Source organism: Sinohyriopsis cumingii, unplaced genomic scaffold, assembly GCF_028554795.1.
Source record: "Sinohyriopsis cumingii isolate HCF-2022 unplaced genomic scaffold, ASM2855479v2 utg002715l, whole genome shotgun sequence".
NCBI lineage: Eukaryota > Metazoa > Mollusca > Bivalvia > Unionida > Unionidae > Sinohyriopsis > Sinohyriopsis cumingii.
Window position 1 is genome coordinate 169,973 of NW_028316281.1, and position 20,961 is coordinate 190,933.

Here is a 20,961-nt window from a genome sequence, read left to right on the forward strand (position 1 = left end):
GAAGGGTTCCTTTATTGTTGACACCAGTCACCGCAATACCGATTTGACCAGGTCATTCATTGAAATCTGTCACAGCAACACTAACGTCATTTAATGGTGCCGCATAGTAAATTTTGTTATCTTTGCTTGCTTCACTCAAAATGACAACCTTGACAAAGCTCGCGTTAATGACAGTCGTGTAATGTCATTTTTTGGTCAAAGGCAATAATTATAGCCTGCCAAGGTATTAATTGATGTGTAAACATCATGATGAAATTAGCTTGACAATACAATAGGATAATGACATGGTTCAATTCCCCGTATGATACGACATTTAGACAAGAAAAAAGCAGTACTCTTTAAACTGATTGGTCTGTTTAATTGAACTAAGACTTTGTTCTCTAGTCAAAATGATTGCCCGTGCGAGAAAGTTGAAAAAGAAAATACAAACAGGTGTTGTAGCTATCCAAGCGGATATTTTAAAAGGGTATTTATGAACGAAACATTTTAAACCCCAATCATTCATTTGTTATTTTCATTTTCATAAACAACTGTATTTGTACTTAACATTTAGGACGGAGAGAGAGGGTGTGACAAGAACGAATGGGGAGATTTAAAATGTTAATGTCACTTTTTGTCGATTTAACAGCGAGGTAATTACACTAATTTAAGGCAATTAAGCTGCACGTCTGTATTACTTACACATAACTGTGTATATGAATTCTATGAAGTTTAATCGAGATCAAGTAAGCTTACACAGATATTATCATTCACATCACATTTACTCACCGTTTTTTTTTTTTTGTTGGACCAAATATTCTCCAACTCGTTCCAACACAAATAATGAGACGATGTCACGCAAGATAAAACGGCACTGTTCCGTCGCAACCAGATTCTGCAATGCGTCTCAATTTCGCAACAGGCGCCATCACAACAGATTTTTTCATTTAAACCAAAAGACAGGAAGTCTTTGTCATATTAGCCTACTCCACACCACACGACACCCTTATGGATGTCCCAGAAGTATCAACTAATATAAGTACGATGGTCAATTCGTCCCTCTGTTTTCACTGATATATGCCTGCTGATATCGACTACTTGTGGGATTGGAAAACACCCAACCTATACCTCACCAGCCCCGTATTTGAAGGCCATGCGCGGTTGACCTTCTTTACATAGATTGGAAACGCGTGGAAGGTTACTCTTACCTTCAACACACCGGTTTCCGACGGGGATACAGAGAACAAGAGAGAAGAAATGACACATCATCCTGATTGCTACGCTCTAGTATGATTTAAATCAGAATCAACAACGTTATCAATCTAGTGGCGAAAATTCGCAGAAAAATATGTTTTCTTATCAGCGGAGGCAACGACAACAACTGACAGTTCATCTCAGTTTAAACATGGGGAATTTGCTCCAGCACAAGCCCTCAAGAATAAACAGTTATCTCATCAAGCCGTCGAGAGTATTGGTAGAGCAAGGCGGCGCCCCTGTTGAAAGTGTGCGAATGGAAATGGATAATTTTTGTACAATGATGTGAGCGTGAACAAACTGGACGTATAAATACCCCAGTAGCTAACTTCCTACTTTGACTCTTTGACGAGAAGCGGTTATCTCCAATAACAATAAAAGGCTAACTTTCTACGCTCTTCAGCAAGCTGCGTCATCATGGAACATAAGATATCAAACAGGACCTATCCCATCTGGTGCAAATTCTGAGCTCTAAAGGATAAATGCGTTGACATTGTGCCCCACGTGGAATCTATCATGGGTGCTAATCTGGCTAAATAAGATACCGTTTGAATGCAAGCAAGGGCTTCATTGGTTCACCTCTTGTACAAAAGCTGTTTTCTACTCACACTATTGACGGCTTCAGAATTAACGAGATACATGCTTTATCTGTTGACCTGAGCCACTCGTTGAGACAGGATGGGTCAGTACCATTCATTATGACCCCTGATTTCATTGCTAAGAAGAAACTCCCTTTCACGTGGAATCAGACTTTTGTAGCGACATACGTATCTAATCTGGACACTTCATCTCAAAATCGTCTAGAGGATCCAGTGCAAGGTCTGAAGTAGTACTTGAAAAGGTTGGAGCCGGAACTTCGAAGGAGGTCACGCCGTTCTTAACCCTCAGAGAGGGAAATCATGCGATATTATCACAGGAACATCGTCCTGGATAAACTTGTTATTCACTCCTCATGTCGAAAATTAAAAGCAGATTAAATGCATTTGCCACCTATTTCAGCTCATTAACTTAGGGCAATCGTCACAAGCATTGCATTTGAGCGAAACGGCTTCCTAACTGACTTTATCTGTCTTTCCTAACTGACATCTATGCCGTGGGATAGAGTTCAGAGTCCACTTTTTCCAGGTTATTTGGCAGATATTCTTTATCCCAAAAACGCTCAGCTCGACATGGTAGGACCTACTGCGGAGGCGTAACAGGTTATCATCCCGAGTTGTTCGATAGCTTCATAAAGACGCGGTTTCATGACTTCCGATGGATCTGCGGGAGGCACAAAATATCCTTTCCGCACCTCTCCTCTACATATATAATCTATTATCCTGTTGGGTTATTTAGAATCTGTCACACATCTCAGGAGACGAGACATGGCCTATCCGTACCCCTTCTTTAAAAGTATTCTAAGGTATTATGGTTGGGTAGAGTGTTTGAAAAAGAAAGTATTATTCTTCAATAATACTTATCCGAGCACAATATACACACACCTTCTCATAAGCGCCGCATCTACATATAGGAGTGCCTTCCGCTCCAGTAGTAAATGAGTTATTCATGGCATTTGGCGCCAATCCTTGTATCAAGGTGAGATCACTTTCTAAGTGCCACCTAGCTTGGTAGATGTCTCTTAGATTTGTACCTAAAACGTTTTAACCTGGATGGGTTGGATTTGCGAGGCTGCAGTAATTCTCCTAATGTATTATTATCGGACAAGCATTATTAAAGAAACGTATTTTAATAGCAAAGAAAAAAAATGTTTTCTAATCTATGTCACTGTTGATTTTGTGGCGGTCGTTAATCTTACATAATGAGAATCTTCATCTTCTGTCCATTCCGTGTTGTTGAGAGCATTCGATGTTTTAAGTTTCCACACATATTTTGCATCGAAGCTTTTCCGTCAGTCAGGAGTTTCGTGTGATATATTCGGTAGCCGTTCGTGTTCATGTTGCTACTGATTATTTGTTGTTCAACTACATTTATACTTTGTTGAATGACGAGTGCATGAAATTGTTGACCAGATGTACGCTAGGATATACGTCTGAATTGGTATTGTCCGATTTGAGAATTTTGACTTTCAGGAACAAGTACTATTATTCAGATCGATGTAATCTTCTGTTTATCCTTTCATTTCAATATCGATAGGTGCTGAGGTGTCAATAGATGATACATGCTGAAAATTCTACCCTGCGATTCTTGCATCGGTCATCATCGTCGTTTGCATAGCAAAGAGATCGGTTTCTATTTTTGGAACATTCGCAAGAACCCCTGTCCATAATAGTTTCTTATTAATTATACATGTTCAGATCTGAGATTATTCTTCCTCTCTTATTCTTTCTTTTGTTGTGTTTATAAGATCTGAAGGATATTCGATGTCACTTTGTGCTTTCTAATTGCTGTCGCATGGACGAACAATCTATGCCTTCGACATGAGTATGACCAAGGAGTTATATTCCTATCTGAACTCATTTCTGTATGATTTTAGTAACGCTTGTTTTAACATGTTTTGTAGAAATTGGTTTCATTGCGTCAAGGTCGCATCTTTGAAAGAATGCAATTCTTGAGTGGCCATAAGTTTGAGAACTGGTGCCACCGTACGAAATGCCAATATTAATATAACCTCAAAATCAATGTACTCGTTGTCGCGTTACTCCTACATTTACGGATACATGAGTTACAATGTAGTGGAGACACTATTTTGAGAATACAATAATTGGCAAAATATCTCCTTTTGTTGTTGTGTATATTTGATTTAACTATCTGATTTAATATATATTTATTTCAATTTAATTGTTTGTTTGTCAGTTTTAATTTTTTAAAATATTTTTATTACATGCTATTGTAATGTAAATTTATTCAATGGAGATGATACTTTTTCCAGGAAATAGTTTGACCTTGACTGTTCGTTTTAGTAAACACCAGGTTTCACCTAGATCCTGACCTTGATTCAAAATTAGTAGCAACCACGTAAACGAGTTCTATTCATATTATAAAATGATTGGTTGTTGTCGAGGTCATGATGGGACTACGTGGTTTAAGATGTAAACAATTATGTTATTTTATTTCTTAGAGAAAAATGATTGGTGTTCGTCAGAGCCACACTGGGTTTACGTGATTTTTAACAAATAAATAATTTCGACGAAGTTCTGGAACATGATCATGTGACATCCATTTTGCGTTTTAGAATATGATATAACCTTTGTTTCGGAGAGATATTCTCAGTTTTGGGCTTTTACTTTATACTGGAAAGTGTCTGTGACCAGTTTTCGAGTTTTTGAGTTATATGTTAATTTTTCTCCAGATTATTTGGATTCAAAAGAATTAATTATTTTTTTCCTGGAAAATACGTATGCTCATGTGAGATTCTTAAACAAAGACATTTTTATAAAAAGTTATTCAGATTTCCAAAACCGGAGTGATGCTTCTTGTTTCTACAAGGAACTGTAGACTTCAACACTACATGTTACATCATACCTCATCGTCTTCCATCTTGGATTCTTCGTCGGGACTCGAACTTGAAATCATAAGAACATTTTATTATTAGGACTTCACAAATTTTATTCGTGGATTATTCTTGGATTATTATTGGATTTGATTCTTAAAACCGTAAGTTCATATTTTTTTCATTTTTACAGAATTTTTCCCAGGGAAATAAATTATTATATTTTTCAAAGCTTGTTGTTTTCACTCTTTCTTGTGTTACTGTTTATTCAAGCCTAAACACGTAACATTATACAGATATTCACATTGTCAAAATATGATTTACTGACAGGAAGGGGTCCCTGTTTGGCCTGGTGGTCTAAAGCACTGACTGTTACAGATTACTGCTATCTCACCTCTGTATGTCGTGTGTTCGAGTTTCGGCTAGGCCAATATGGGTACGTGAGAAAGCTTGTCAGGAGGTTCCCTTCGTTTGTTTGTTCTTCCCGGCGTTTTCCCAGGTTCTTCCTCCAACAGTTATGTCGCCGCAATGTATAGCCTGTCGTTAAATTCTACAACAAGACAACAATAATTTACTGACAGGAAACTAACGATGAAACTCTTATTCTCGGTGAACGTGATACGTGTTTTCTCCTTTATCCTAAAAAGATATGTCAGAATGATTCTCGGGAACGAAGTGGCTGTATTTCTCAATACATTGTATTCGGTGACATGAGAGTACACGCATCAAATTCAGTACTTCGTTAAGTTCGATAGGGTAGGTAAATACTTTAAAAAATCAGGTGTTGTTTTTTTATCTTTTTGGTTGTTGTTTTTGTAGTTCTTTGACGGATGAACTCTGGGAAGTGATCGTAATATTGAACGATATTTTTGTGACTTGCACTTCATCTGTTACGACTCTATGGTCTAAGCTAAGTAACAGAAATAGCAAAACCAACAAGTTTCATAAACTTCAATATATAATTTAATTTCCTAAATTATAATGTGAAAATTTATAAGGAATTTACAGCATGTGAATTAAACCTCGAATAATCCTAAAAAGTCTATAACAAGTCCAAAATTTCAGGTGTTCCAAATGACTTTCAGTTGTGTACCAAATACATTCCAATCTAGAATGTGCTGATGTGTTAATAACATTGAATGTAACGAGGTACTTACATTATTGTTATATAACCTTCTATAATGTCTTTGATTATATTCACAATAATCCCAAAATAGTAATTTAGTCCAAAAGTTAATAGGCACTTTGTAACTTAAATGAATAATTTAAGCAAATAAACCCTCTCAAATTGTAACTTAACGGTTGATTCCACAAGGACTGATGTACATGAAGAGTGAAGTGAACAATTATTAATATTCCTATTTCTGTTCTTATTTTATTTCTGCAGAAGTATTTCATATTATATTTAGGTTCATTTTGAGAGAAATCATTTTTTTAAAACCATTTATTGCAATGACAATGTACTCATATGACTGTTTGGACTTATCAATATTTTGCCATTATTGCGGGTTCATTCAAGAAAATGTTGGGCAATTCCATTGTGATCGATCAGTGTTGTTGGTACTTACGTATATTCGAGGCTATTGGTACGTCAGCACATTCAAGACCTGGAATTAATTCAGGACACTTTTTTTTATCAATATTTTGAATTTAATGTACAATACTGTTAGTTCTGCTTACAATTTGAATTTATAATATATAGAATTGAATTATTTACGAACTTTACTAAAACATTTTGCATTTGCGTCATTCTTTTACTTAGTTTAAGACCACAGAGCTGTAACACTGTCACTTAACTTATGACACTAAAATGCACTAGACCTAGATCATTTTACATAATCAAGGTCTGGTCTGTTTACTTAAATTTTATTACACTCCCTGACAAACATCAGGTATGTTATCGTTTTTCCAAGGGCTAAATTAATGTCCTACATTCAAATCCAAGTAAACATGTTTACACATATCATCCTAAACTATTAATCTGCAATCATGGAAAACAATTAGTTATGTAATATGCTGCTTACAAATTACCCGACAATCTAAAGTCATGGACACAAATAAACACACAATACATATTTGTGTAACACATTCTGTAGTCGATAACATGTGAAGTTGTCTTCCAAGATTAGAAGCTAAGTGAGAATCCTTTCCAACGAATTGTTACTTCTTGAATAGAATGTTTCTCACTTGATGTGTTCTTCGATCGAAAATGCTTTCTAAATCGTACACATCTTGGTACTTCTTGGTAACTTGTTTTCACTCCAAAGAAGAAAATTTTCATTTTAACACTATCCTTTCATATGCTGTCATTTATAGACAGATGGTTAATGTCCTAGCATTTGTCCAGTACTACGAAGCTATTTTGCAGTCCAGTTCGGTAAATAGCTTTGTGAAAATTATGTTTTGTTTTTCCAATACGAACCCGATCTCCTGTGTTTCTTGCTTCCTTTTTCTGGTCTTCAACGTTCCATTGAATCGACCAAACAGTCACTTCGTTTTTAATCGTCGCTTCTTGTAGAGCACGCTTTGACGCTGGTACGATTGATTGTAGGCTTTGTCCAGGCGTGGCAACACATTGATGATATTTCATAGTATGTTGATGATGAAACTATTTCTACACAAGTTCTTTAGAGGTTCTTAGAAATATTCCACGACACTGGATTTTGTTTCAGAATTTAAAGTTGTGAAAAATTGAATTTCTTTTCAATTTGTTTTAAAATCTTAATTAAGTGTCTTCTTGCACTGGCCTTAGCTGAAGGTGTCGTTTTAAAACTCGTACAATCTCTAAACCTCTAATTTTGTTTTAAAGATAGTAGAAAGCACCAAGCTGACTTTGAAAACACATCAGTGACATAAAATAAAAAAGATATGTAATCTTGTTTGGACGAAAGCTAAATGAGATATATTGGTTGATTCGACATTTCGTTGATGATCGATTCCAGCTACTTTACTATGGCTTGTCGAACATTTTGTCGAATGGGTTTTCGTAAGGTGTACATCGATTGTTGTTGTAACCATTGTCTTACATCTTCCAGATTTAGACATTTTAGTCTGGTTTTGACTACATGACACAATGTATAAATTCTTCTGTAGCCTAATACATGTGCGAGATTGTAGCAAATTATATTAGGTATATCCATTTGGTATATTTGGTATATCCATTGCTATTGCTACTCAGTAAGTTAACCAACTTCCTATGCTCTTCTTTTCGTATGGTATTAGTTGGATAAAAGTGCTTTAAGTTCCCGAGGAGAAATAGAGTAAATGATTCCTCCTCAACAGAGATGATCGGTTTATGTTTTTCTTCTTGTGTTCCCTTCGCTCGTTTTTCTTCTGCTAGATAGGATGTCTATATTAAACTTTTAGATCCAACCCATTCTAGATGTAGGTGTCAACTTGGATGTTTTAGCAAGTGGGCTTTGAAGGTCTTCAAAGTTTTTCAGTTCTGTTTCTCATCCTTTCCCTTGGCTGTGTCTGTTAATACTTTTGGAGTTGCTGCTGTATTTGGTTTGCTTCGTTATTCAGGGTATTCTTGAACACTCTCGGAGTAGGTTTGCCGTCTCGTCTGAAGATTTCTGGTAAAACAGTTGAAGATGTTGCAATAATTGTGTTATTGCTGGTGTGTTTATTTGGTTACTGACTAATATGTTAATTTCATTAAGAATAGTAACTTTTATTGCAAGTGGAATATGTCTCTGAGATTAAGATGAGGAGATCAGTGTAGAATCTATTTTTTATATCAACGATGGATTTCCGTCCACCTTAAGAAACTAAAGTGAATTGCCGTCTTTCTCTAAGATCCAGAAGTATAGGTCGACGTCATTCCAAAAAGGTCTGTCCAATTTATGTTCCCGTCAACACTCCCGCTGAAACAGGTCCATCAATTCTAACGGAGAAGAGACTCTTAACAGCGAACCTATAATCAAGGAAGGACATTCAACTCATTGGACGAGAATTATTTCTTTTCACTGATTGTAATTTTCTTTTCACAAGAAAAGGTTTTTCTTTTGATATCAGGATCTCTTCTTGGAAGTGAGCGATAAATAACACTTCTAGAGATCCACTTTCACCTGGTTTCGTGATGATTTATTTCTTGGGTTTAGTATAGATTCCTGGCGCAGCCAGATACATTTGCTTTTCGTGGAAAAGTCTTGTGTGACAATAAATGTGAATAATTCCCTGTAGTACTTGATATAATGTCAAAGCAAACAATACTAACACTTCTTTTGAGACTGGCTTCTAGCAAATCCGAAAGCACTTGTTCACTTTGTTCTCGTTCTCGTTGATCATATACAGTGTATGAACCAATCTGGCAGTGCAGTGAGACTGAAAGGAAGTCATTTTTGAATACTGTCTGAAAGAAAAGAAGCGAACATTGCTTGTATAGCTGTTTTTAAAAAGACAAAAATGCGGAAGGTGGCGAAAATGACTGGACATTTTTCGTGCCAAGGATCGCGAAAGAAATTCATACAAAACCTTTAAAAAAACCTGGCTTGGTAGGTTTTAGATTGATCGCTAAACACGCATGTTGAAATAGAATAGTATCGTCATAAGCTGAATTCAGCAAGGGCGTTCCTAATTATTTAGCCAAGACTGGAACCTTTCCTCTACGATTTGTTAACATTACTACATAATGGAGTTAGGTCTGATGGTATGATGTTCTTAACTTTGTTGAAATAAATTCCGATTATTTTAAATAATACCGGCATTTTGATAATAACATTTCAGTGCAAAATGCAGTTTAATTCCTTCGTGTTATCCTAACATATCATCAAACATGATGAGATTCGTTTGACTAAAGTTAGACATGATCCCATCGTCTTCGCGAGGATTTCCTTCTATAAACGAAATGGATCATCTTTGACATGGAGTAACATGTAACCCGATCGCCACTCTGTGTAGCACTCGATATATTGTAGAGGACGATAGGACAAGTGATTTTTGTTTGACGTCTGCCAAATTTAGTTTTGCATGAATCACTTGGTCCAGCGATTAACATTGTAAAGAAATGACGAAGATAAAGTGCCCCCCCCCCCCCCCGGCAAAAAAAAAAAAAACATTTGGAGAACGGACAATTCAGCCATAGCTATGAAGTAGTTTGGACAAATCTGAGACAATCACCAGGAACACAAGAAATAGTATATGTGTGTTCATGTTACAAGATAAATATTCAGATTTCAAAACAAAGTTCATGTTCTATTTCTATATTCAGTTACATAATAAAGTCTTTCGCCATATCTTGTTTCCAGCATCAAAATTCAAACATTTTAAGTTCATATGAACGTTGAGTTCTAAATATGTTTGTGATCATCACAAGCCACACCCACTTCCTGATAAGTATGGAAAGTTGATAAAGTACAGTAAATTGCTTCTTGACACTGGCCGCCATGTATAGAGTATCCTGTCCCGAAAATGGCGTTCATCCATACAACAACAAACTCTCTCTCTCTCTCTCTCTCTCTCTCTTGTCTCTGTCTCTGTCTCTCTCTCTGTCTCTCTTTGTCTGTCTGTCTGCCTGTCTGTCTGTCTCTCTCTCTCTCAATTATGACAGTTTACCTTTTCAACGAGTACATGCCATCATTACAGTAACTTGCTCAGTTTATTTCGCTTTGAATTTGATAGCGGAAGCAAATGAGATCTAATGAATCTTGAAGGGTCGAGCGTGATACGTTGTCCCTGTCGATCAAACTAAACACGATAGGAACAATCTGATTAAGTTAATGTAGTGATGATGTATTCCTTTAAATAATACCAATTATTTCATATTCCGAAGACAATGTTAAAAGTTTTTGTTGATCTTTTACGTTGATTCCATCCATATGTTCCCCTCACGCGACTGTTGTGAGGTGACGTCATCCTTGACGCTAATGAATCCAACTGTATCAGTCGTGCATCTGATAAAAGGTTTCAGATCAGCTTCGGAAGAAGTAGTTTTCATTAAGCATATTTGAATGTTTTTCTTTGCAGAACTCGATAGCATTATACAGTAAAAGAGAGAAGCTGACGATACTAAACTGATTTAAAATCCAACGTCATGGACTCAGATGTTGAGACATTTCCAGTAACCTCTGTTCATAATTTTGGCATATATCCCAAGTCCGGCAAAAGAGCGATCTTACAGGTGAGCGAACATGTGTGCGCGTGTGTGTGTTGTATGTCATTCCAAAGTGAAGTATATTTATAGAGGAGTTATAATAATGACTTTTATAATTTATATTGTTTTTAAAAAAAAAATAAACTCTGAGATATAAAGTTACCAAGAGAACTTGTAATTTAGTTCTGTGTTGGTTTTTCAAGGAATATTATCTGCTTATTTCTGATTTATATTTTATATGGCTCCTTGACCAGAAGTGGATAGGACCATAATAAATGTATACGTTTCTGAAATTAAATCACGTCAGTGATTAAAAGTACTTGTACCAATTATCCGTTATCGTGATTTATCTGGAAAGATACCTATAATTAAGTGACCATACAGTCATTATGATTGCCAGTGTTGTGTTTTGAAATGTTTGGTTAGATGAAAGCTTTGTGTCCATTCAACATTTAGAACACTTTCTTATTTCATGCTTAAAATTCTGTCTCTTCACAGCTTGACTTTGCTATCAAGAGAATTAATCTGATTGAAAGAGGATTTGTCAAGAAGAAATTCGACTTCGACGAGTTGATTCAGTTCGATTCGGAGGTAATTTGTCTCAAATCAAGAAGTATTTAGAACATTTTCAAGAGCCAAAATTATATTATTGTTTTTATCAATACTGAACTAACTGATCTCATGTTTTTGTCTATCATGATTGACAGCCGAGCCGTGAATGGTTCGGAAATTCTAAAAGTAATGTCATTCGTATCGGTGAGCTTCCAAACTTTGTCGCCAAGAAAATAGTGTCCTTTATTTAACTTTGTCGCCCGTGGACGAAGGAGAGGTAGAAAGAAAAAAAAATTGATAGCCAAACAACGTATTTAAGACTTATCATGCATATCACTCAACCTCCAAAATAATCTAATTTAGGAAGCTGGTATAATTGGAAGTTGCTTATGCTTTTAATTCTTGTAGGTCATACGAGAGAAAATAGCACAACCCTAAATTAAAATGGGCAAGCCAGAAAGACTATTCAAAATGGTTTTGTTTGTGTTCATTCTCCATGAGTAATGTTTTTAATGTGGCCACATCTAGACATTTTTCATGGATCTGAGTAAAATAATTACACTGTGATTTTTTTCCCCATCAGGACAATCTGCACATAGTGGTGAAATTTCGTGCAACGAGTATAGAATTTGATGCTGACACTGCCGAAGAAAAATATGCCATTTGCCATTTCTTGAACTATATCAACGGAGATGAGACAAACACAAGTGACAACACGGCTGCTGGTATGTTGAAAAATAAATACTGCTGTAAAATATAAACATGGATGTAGAAAGAAAATTCTTTATTCTACTCTTCCTCTTCCTCGCTCTCATCCTCATTTTTTTGTGTGCATGTTTTCTACAAACTTTCACTTAGCTCTAGCAGGAAAAGGTTCCCAAAGCTATTATATTCGAATATCAGCCAATTATATCTAAAAAAAGAACAACAAAGCCGTTGTAATATTTATTTGCATTTATGGAAATGTTTGAATTAATTCTACATCAACACTGACATCTAATAGCAAATAATTAATGATGATTACTCTTCTGCTCCATTGTCCATTTTTTTTTTCATGAATGTTATAAGTGTACAGTCGAAACTTAGGTGCCAAACGGTAACCCGATTAATACTGTCTATTTGGAATTAGGGAAGCAGAGGCTGTCTTTGTTTCACATGAATCTGATAACATCAAACGACCCTCGTCATATACGTGTTGAGTATGGCGATCAGAACAAGTGACACGTTCCTATCTAAAAATAAAAGACGGCTACATTGTTTGTTACTGGCCGTTGCTGCTGAACGATTGAAGTATGTACTGTACCGTCTGATTTATAGATTTAATTAGACTGAAATGAGTCGAAACAGGTCCCAGGCCGTACCAGTATAATAATGCGACATTATGCGGTTTATTGCGTATAGAGGGCACAGTCACTTTTGTAAGAAGGTTGTATTTTGCTTTGACGCGACAAACACTTCATGTCCACAAGTGCTTCGAATTGATAGTGTTTCAAATACGAATAAAAAAAAATACTACCTCTTTATTTACAACGATAAGCATAGAAAGTTAGCATGGATTACCTGAGACAAATAAAGAATATCAATCACATTACATAGAGATAGCATTGTTTCGTCAACTTGTTGTTTTAATTTGAATTATTAGCCTCGACAGCCAGCGAAAACGAATCCATCTTCAACAACTTCCCCGTACAACTCAGGACCCGGAAACAGATACTGAAAGAGGGAATAATGGAGAAGAAAGGAAACACTAAAATACCCACCTGGTCAAAGTAAGATAAAAGTCTAAAAGCCCCACATAACAAACTAAAAATACAATACTATTTGTAACACCAAAGGGGGACGGAAAAGCTTATTAGAAAAGGAAAATGTTTATTTAAAAGAAACCAGAAGAAAAACATTCAGGGAATCATCCGAAAATCAGTGTAGCCATTGATACAGGACCATTTATGGTCGTTTTATTATTGTTTCTACTCTCCATTTTAAGTACCTATTTTGAACTGTGCCAGTTTAGTTTGAAAATATTTTATTGCCATCATGAGGAAGCAGTTGGGATTGCGCCACAAGTAATTTCCATTAAAGTATTCAGTATAATACGCTCTCTCTCTCTCTCTCTCTCTCTCTCTCTATATATATATATATATATATATATATATATATATATATATATATATATATATATATATATATATAGAGAGAGAGAGAGAGAGAGAGAGAGAGAGAGGGAGGGAGGATCACGATTAAACTACATCTACACGAATATGAATGATACAGATACTATTATTGACATCTGTATTCTAATTAATCATTTACAAACATAAGAAGAAAAAAAGGAACATGCTCTAACGTCCTTAATAAAATCTTGAATAGCTCTTTACACCTTGCTATGAAAGTCCTGAGAAGATTGATATAAATTTTGAAGCCTTGTTGAAGGCAAACGCTTGTGCGTAATAAGATGATAACAGTTACACTCTATAACACAATTTCATTCAGTTTTGCAGTTTCAGGTGCTTTTGCATAATTGGGGCACCAGGTGGTCGAGTGATTTAAGCCGTTCACCTTAACGGACCACTCACACATCTCACTTATGTCCGCACGAGTTCGAGTCTCGGCTCAACGACGTGGGTATGTGAGAAAGGTGGCTGGTAGTTTCGTATGTGTCGTTGGTTCTACTCGGGGCCCTCCCTGGTTCTTCTTCAACCAAATATAATGGCCGCCATGTATTGCCTATCATGTGCTGAAAAATGGCGTTAAACCCTGAAAAATCAAACCAAACCATTTTCATAGTTACATCAGGATATCCAAACTACATGGCTAATAAATAAGTAATCGTTTACAGAACTGCTTTTTATTTATAATCATCTCATGGATAGAACACTTCCTCTCATTGTATGTATTGTATTGTGTTGGTTTACGTTATTCCACTAAGATAGAATCTAAATAGTACATTATCTCTTTTATATTTCGTATAAACAAAAATTGTGGAATACTTAGGTTAATAGAATTTTATAGACTATAACTTATTAGATCGGCGGTGAGAAGTGGTAATCGATGATATACATAAAATGGGCACTAACTGTATAATTTTATACAAGGTACGAATTATAAGTTGATTCCTGCTGCTAGCAACTTTGATCTTGATATACCGTCACGTAAAACTGAGTATATATTGTCAATAACGTTTTTAAATTTGCGTCTTTCGCATAATGTTGACCATCCAGCTTCCACTACAAGTTTTTAATTCTGGTATTTCTGGTAAGTCTAGCAACAACTCATGTTGCGTCTAATTGGATTTTTTTGAGCGTTCTTGAGAATCATAGGCCTAAACAACATCTCCATGCTCTAAACGTTATCTCATGACTAACAGGTATATTTTTGCAATAGGCTTCCTGGTTAACTTAATTTTAGAGTTGTATGTGATCCAATGAGTTTGGATAAAGACTTAACAACCAGTATATTTTCTTACCGAGAGGTAACTTTCTAAACAATTCCAAAAGTTGATGTCTAATTTTATAGGTTCTTAGTTTGTACAAAAGTTCAGTATGTCAAGCCGTGTTAGAAGTCCTGGAGCAAAAGACCATACATATATTATATTCATTATTATTAAGAGCTTCATAACTTTGATGATAAATATTACTGGGTTGTGAGTAGTGGAAAGAGATGGTAGAAATCCAGGTTGATACAGGTAATTTAAAATCGTTTTGAAACAGATAATTATGTACGTATTTTTATATGACCCATTCAATCATTTCCCCAAAATAACTCAAATGTGATTTTGGTCTATAATTTATGGGATTACTCCTGTCGCCTTTTCAACAACAGGCACAACGAATGCAGTTTTCCACATTCTTGTGAAACAGCTTCTCTGGGTGATTTATTATATTGTAAATATAGTAGTTTATAACCCAGAGAAGCTGTTCTTTTGCGAGTTTTATCATAAACATTTGCTTTAAGAATAGGAATGTTTTGTATCATGTCCAGATAATGTTTTTCTAGAATATTATATTAGTTTAATATTTTGGTTCGTTCAACTCTGCAAACATGGTATTTATTGCCAACCGAGTCTGGGTATAACCTACGGTGAATATAAGTCTAGATAAGTCTGAGACAATTAGCTTTCTCATTATTGGAGAAGTGTTTAGTTTTATGTCTGGTATTGTGTTGTATATACATTGTCGTGTTTTAGAAGTAATGGACAAACTATGGCGGAAGTGCTGACGTAAATTTTGACTAAAATAACTTATTAAATTCTCCTATCCACTTAAGTTCGATCCAAAATTGGCCATATTTTCACATCTGTCCTGTATAGTTTTCCTTACGGATACCATCCATTGAAGACTATTGGAGTGATTTTTAAGTTCTTGTTACCTGTTCTTGTGGAAGGCATTCCAATCTCTCGAGATTCTTTTTTTCTGTCGATATTTTGATCTGTTAGATATCTGAATAAGGCTGTCATACCATTGTTTATTGTTTAACCTTCTGAAATATTTTATTGGAATACAGATATTTTTCTTCTACATTATCGTTATCCTTACGATACAGTGTATTATGTGTGTGTGTGGGCGTGTTTGGGTATTTTGATGGAGGATATGGGAGAAGAAGAAATACTATGTCTTCCAACGTGTTTAAAGACTTTTGTCCGTTTTTCTCAGAAAATCTTAAATTTCGTTAAAATTACCGTTCTAATTCGCATGTAACGCACGCCTGTCTACAAACAACCGTGAGTAGCCTCAAACCTGGTGTCCGTTACTCCGCTGGTATTAGTGGCGTATCAAGCGCCCGTAGGTGGGTGGTGGTGGGGTGGGGAAAGGCCTAGTGGGAGCCCAAATTTATTAACAGACAAAATACTTTTATTCGTTTTTACTAGGGATAGGCCCTGAAGGGTGGTGAAGGCAGAATATATTGCTACTCTACCGAGGAACAAATATATTTTACTCATTATCCAGAGCAAACAGCGTTGACTCTGGTCGTCCAGCAGATTTTGCGACGATAGATCAGGGACTGTTTTCCTTGGTCTGGCGCTTGCTCTGCTCCTGTATTTATTCATTCACAGTTATTTATCATTTGAATTCAAAACTTCTCCAAAGTACCTCGTGTAGCAAAATGCAGTGTTCAGTAAGCATTGTTCCGAAGTATCTGATACTAACAAGAGGCAGTGTTTTGTAAACATTATTAGGAAATAAAAAGCAGCACCTCATCGATAAAGTATCACTGTGAAGTATCACAAAAGGGAACAAACGCATAAAATAATTACTTATTGGTAAATATTTTGAGATTTCTTGGGTGTCGCTCGGATAATACGTGTTCTTATCATAATTGTATGAAAACTTCCTTACAGACGGAGAGTGAAGGTGTGTCCTGGGGAATTTTCTTACTTCAAACCAGATGACGAGGTGAGAATGGTTTATTTATCTTGTATTCTGATTCACGTTTTATTGACGTAGAACTTCAAATTTTGCCTCTAGCATGGAAACTTGAAGGAGATCTCTAATATCAGGAACCTGATACCCGTAGACATCAATTTAAGAATGATTGGGAATCATAATAGATCGCACCTTATCGTTGGTGTTTTAACGCCGCAGGCATAGACGCCCTTTTGTGACGCCTTAACAAAGACGGCAGTTTTAACACAGGCCCCAGTTTTACTGAACATATCAAATTGTTTAACACAGTTGGCCAAATCTAATGGAAGTGTTCCAGCAATAACGTAGGTACAAGTTTTTACAAATATTGAATATTTGCCATCCAATATGGTTAACAGTAATAAAAGTTGAAAATCTTTTAAACAACTTCTTTCCAAAAGTCACTTATAACAAAATTTAATTAAATTTGACAGAAACTGTCCTGACAAAATATCATTCAAATTACACAAATGATACTTATCCAGATGTAAGATTTTCCCGATGTTGCTAAACAGAGAAACACATAGAAACAACTTCACTTTAAAAATAAAGAACCCTCAGCAGAATTCAACCAACTTTGGCATGAAATATCCAGGGCATTGGAAGGTATAAATACTTGATGAGTGATGCAGATGTGCCTTCAAATATAGCTGAAGGTACCCAACAATTGAGCAACCATTAAATGATTGTTGTCAGAACATACACACAATCAAATGCATTTGAGGAAACTCGTGAAGAAAACTTTCACTGATCCAAATTTCTTGATCAGACCCGTTTACATTTTGCCATTAGACAGATGACAGCGAGGTGAGCGATCTCAGGTCCACTTCAGCCTCATGTTGGGAAAATATTTATGATGCTTTCAAATTTAATACCATGCCCATTTGACTATGCAAACCATGAAAATAAATGCTTTACTATTAAAAGAAATAAACACGAAGCTTTTATCACTGCATATTTTGCGTGCAAGTCTGTGCTGTGTGTAATATTTAAAGTTTATGCATAAAGTTACTTTGGTGGATTGGTGTGAGAAAAGACAACCAGTTTTAGAAATGACTTAAAATCTAGGAAAAAATCCTGCATTTTCAAACACCGAAAGTTTGTCAACTTATAAATATAACTTTCACACTTAAGTTACATGTTTTGTTGGATCATTATGTTAATGATAGGTTTAGTGCTGATTTAATTTTCGAGTGGAGACGGATTGGTTTTGAGGAAAAGAGAAATAATTATATCCATTATGTAAGCTGAAAAAATTTATTGCGGTAAAAAAGAAAAGACTTTCCAGGTTCCAAGGAAAACCCTTGCTTCCCTTTCCCCCCTCTAATGGAAATTATAACGTTAGGTCCCTAAATAAATCGTATCAAGATGTTAAATACAACCAAATTATGTGAATAAAACGAAAACAAAATAAACGAACATAAATGTTGTCGACTTTGTGGGGAAAAAAAGAGTTGAAAAGTAATAATAATTTACTAAAATGTACTCTTTAAAATTTGATCTTTTATTTTTCAATTTAGGTAGCCTTGAATGTGGTACAATTATGGGCAAACACATCATCTGTCCTTCCCCACGGAAATAATGGAATTATAGTCACAGTCAAAGAACGGGCCTACCAGTAAGTCAGATCTCAACCAAGAAGCTACCTACTTACCTACTTACCTACCTACCTACCTACATACATACTACCGCCTCTATAGATGTAGGGTTATGTAGTATTATCCTTGTTCGTTAACTCGTCATTCTACCGTTCTCAACATCTGGCACAATCTCGTTGGCGCAGCTAGTCTCCACGTTTCTCCTTTAAATACATTCCCCAACAATTTAACGTTTAGATGAAACTCCAGTACCTCTCAAATCCAGCAATCGTGACAAGAGAAATGGTTTTTCTTTACCATCTACATTCCATATAGACGGACCCTTCTCGACTTTTCCTATTACATTCTCTCACCACCTCTAGGTGCCTACGGTAGCTATCGCTGATCCTATATAAATCGTATTTAATTATGTCACATAATTAAAGATAATCTTGTCGATTATTGAGCATTCATCCACAAGATCTTTATAGTATTGAAAGTAAACGTATTTACTACATGTTGCAATTATTGCTTTGTGACGTTTAAAACATATTAATGTTGATTCTTTTTGCAGTTGAGGATTTTGTTGTTTTTCTGACCTTGTGTTCCAACACAGTATCATTGGTGCTCTTTGTTGGATGTATTTTTGCGCACACTGCTTGGTTTTTTGTTTATTTAAATAAAAAATGTGTTTTTTCATTGAAACACTTTTTGGGATCTTAATATTTATTCTTATTGTCGTTATTTTAATTCCAGTTAAATAATGACTACTGAATATAGTAAGTGCAAGATTTTAAGTTGACAAGAACACGCACGATATTTATCTCTCTTTCACCAAATATTCTTCCAGTATGGTTATTTTTATATGTGAACAATATTTGAACACTTTCGGGTTATTATTAATGATCTTTATGGTATTGTTCTTGTCATTTCCGATTCAACAAAGGCGGTGCTATGTGCCCAAGTGAGCTCGGACGCACATCATATTTGTCGCACTTGCAGAGAGTGTTCATCGACTTCTAACGGAAGTGAATATGCGAATGGTCAGAATTAATTTGGTCCTTGTTTTTTCAAATAAAGTTTGAAGAGACGAGTCAAGTCTCTGCGGACGGAAAGGAACGTAATCTCCAATAGTAGGAAAGTGGTGTAGCCTCCAGTAGTGCCACTGACGTATAGTCAGAGTCAGAGGGCCCTCCCTTATTTAGGTAGATCAATGGGTGTAAGCAACCCACTCAAACGCAATTTCCGCATATCCGATCGCGGCCTTAGGGTCTATGAGTCCGGGCACATGGGATTTTGTTCGGAGCTGATAATTCGTTTTGTCATATGTCTACGCCGTATACCATCGTTGCTGCAGCTGACCAGTCTGTCCAACCATTTGACAGGCCATACTCCACGATCAATGACCGGGAATCTGTCACTTCGTGTTGTATACCGCCCCCGTCCCCCCCCCCCGCACCTTGATATCCTAAGGTATACGGCTTTTAGGTAACCTGCACACACCAACCAGGCGGTTACCAAACCAACTATGCAACATCAACCTTGTCGTCCGTTCAGCCAACAGAGTTGACTGGCCAGTTGACAGCCGAGCCGACAGGCCAACACATTTGATGACATTTGATACCGGCAAAACAACCCGTGACAATTGATCGGCAGACAATACAGTGGCAAATTGTTACAGCTGATCCTGTCGCGGAGATGTCAAACGGTAAAGGTGGTACGAATTCGTCCCTGTCCGGCCGATTGTTTTATTCTCGTGCTGATTTACCGTACGTCAAATCCTATATAGGAGCATAGATTTTTGTAAAAAAAAAATAGGCGACATAGAAAATCTACATACTTGTACTTGTCCAGTGCGTCAGCTTATAGTCAGGTCTACAAGATCACGGCTTTGGTGGATTTGTACGACAAAGACAACCTAATCCTTTTGTCTTCTTCCATAGTCAGCGTACATTAAAGAAAAGATCTGACCATCTGACTGATACAATACGAGATACAGGGAATTCCAAAACCTTTTTCGGAAGGCCATCTACCAGCTTCGTTCTCCCCATGTATTTATCGCGCTAGGATAAAACGTTATAGCGGAAAATATGACCAACACTCTCATTTATAAAGTTGACAAACATGTCTTGTTCATCACATCCAAGTTGTGCGAAATATGATCGCTGTCTCCTAGATGCTCGAGTTGGCTTCGCTAGCAATTTTTCGACTGGCCAAAAAAAACAACAAAAAAAGCAGGTCGCGATCATAGATTACACTGCTTGCATCCATGATAGCTAACTCTGTAATTTTGGCCAGCTTCAATATGTTTGCAACTCCTTGGCCTATACAATGCTGTTATGGATTTGATTATCCAGGGTCTCAGCTTCTTCCGCCTTTTGCATATGGCTCTGTAAGATTAATGTCACCACTTTTCCTGTCTAATATGTTAACAAATCTCTCAGTAATGTGTTTACAGCGCCACTGGCACAACAAACAATTGCTCACGGCCTGAATTCTTTAGAAAAACCCAAACATAAATGACGATCAGTAACGTAATACAAGGTCTCCTCAAGCAGTAGGGGAGCACATCTGTTGCCCAGCTTCTACACGATAAGTGAGGAATAGGGGACATAATTACCACCTCTGAACATTAACATTATAGAAATTAAAGCCATGGTAGATGTGTTTCATTTC

The 20,961-nt window shown here is 36.2% G+C and overlaps 1 protein-coding gene across 6 annotated transcripts in view; it reads left to right on the top strand.

Annotated features, from left to right (window-relative positions):
• The window catches only part of LOC149770083 (uncharacterized), a 77,560-nt gene that overhangs the window by 11,841 nt on the left and 44,758 nt on the right, over window positions 1-20,961 (top strand). For all 6 annotated transcript variants that reach the window (XR_016418957.1, XM_089949418.1, XM_089949421.1 and 3 more), the window contains 6 exons: window positions 10,631-10,784; window positions 11,256-11,348; window positions 11,893-12,034; window positions 12,952-13,078; window positions 16,645-16,699; window positions 18,229-18,326. Coding sequence is in view for 5 of the 6 variants with exons in the window: in XM_089949418.1 (XP_089805544.1) it covers window positions 10,698-10,784; window positions 11,256-11,348; window positions 11,893-12,034; window positions 12,952-13,078; window positions 16,645-16,699; window positions 18,229-18,326 (602 nt within the window). In the remaining variant the exon portion in view is untranslated. The remainder of the gene's footprint in view (window positions 1-10,630; window positions 10,785-11,255; window positions 11,349-11,892; window positions 12,035-12,951; window positions 13,079-16,644; window positions 16,700-18,228; window positions 18,327-20,961) is intronic.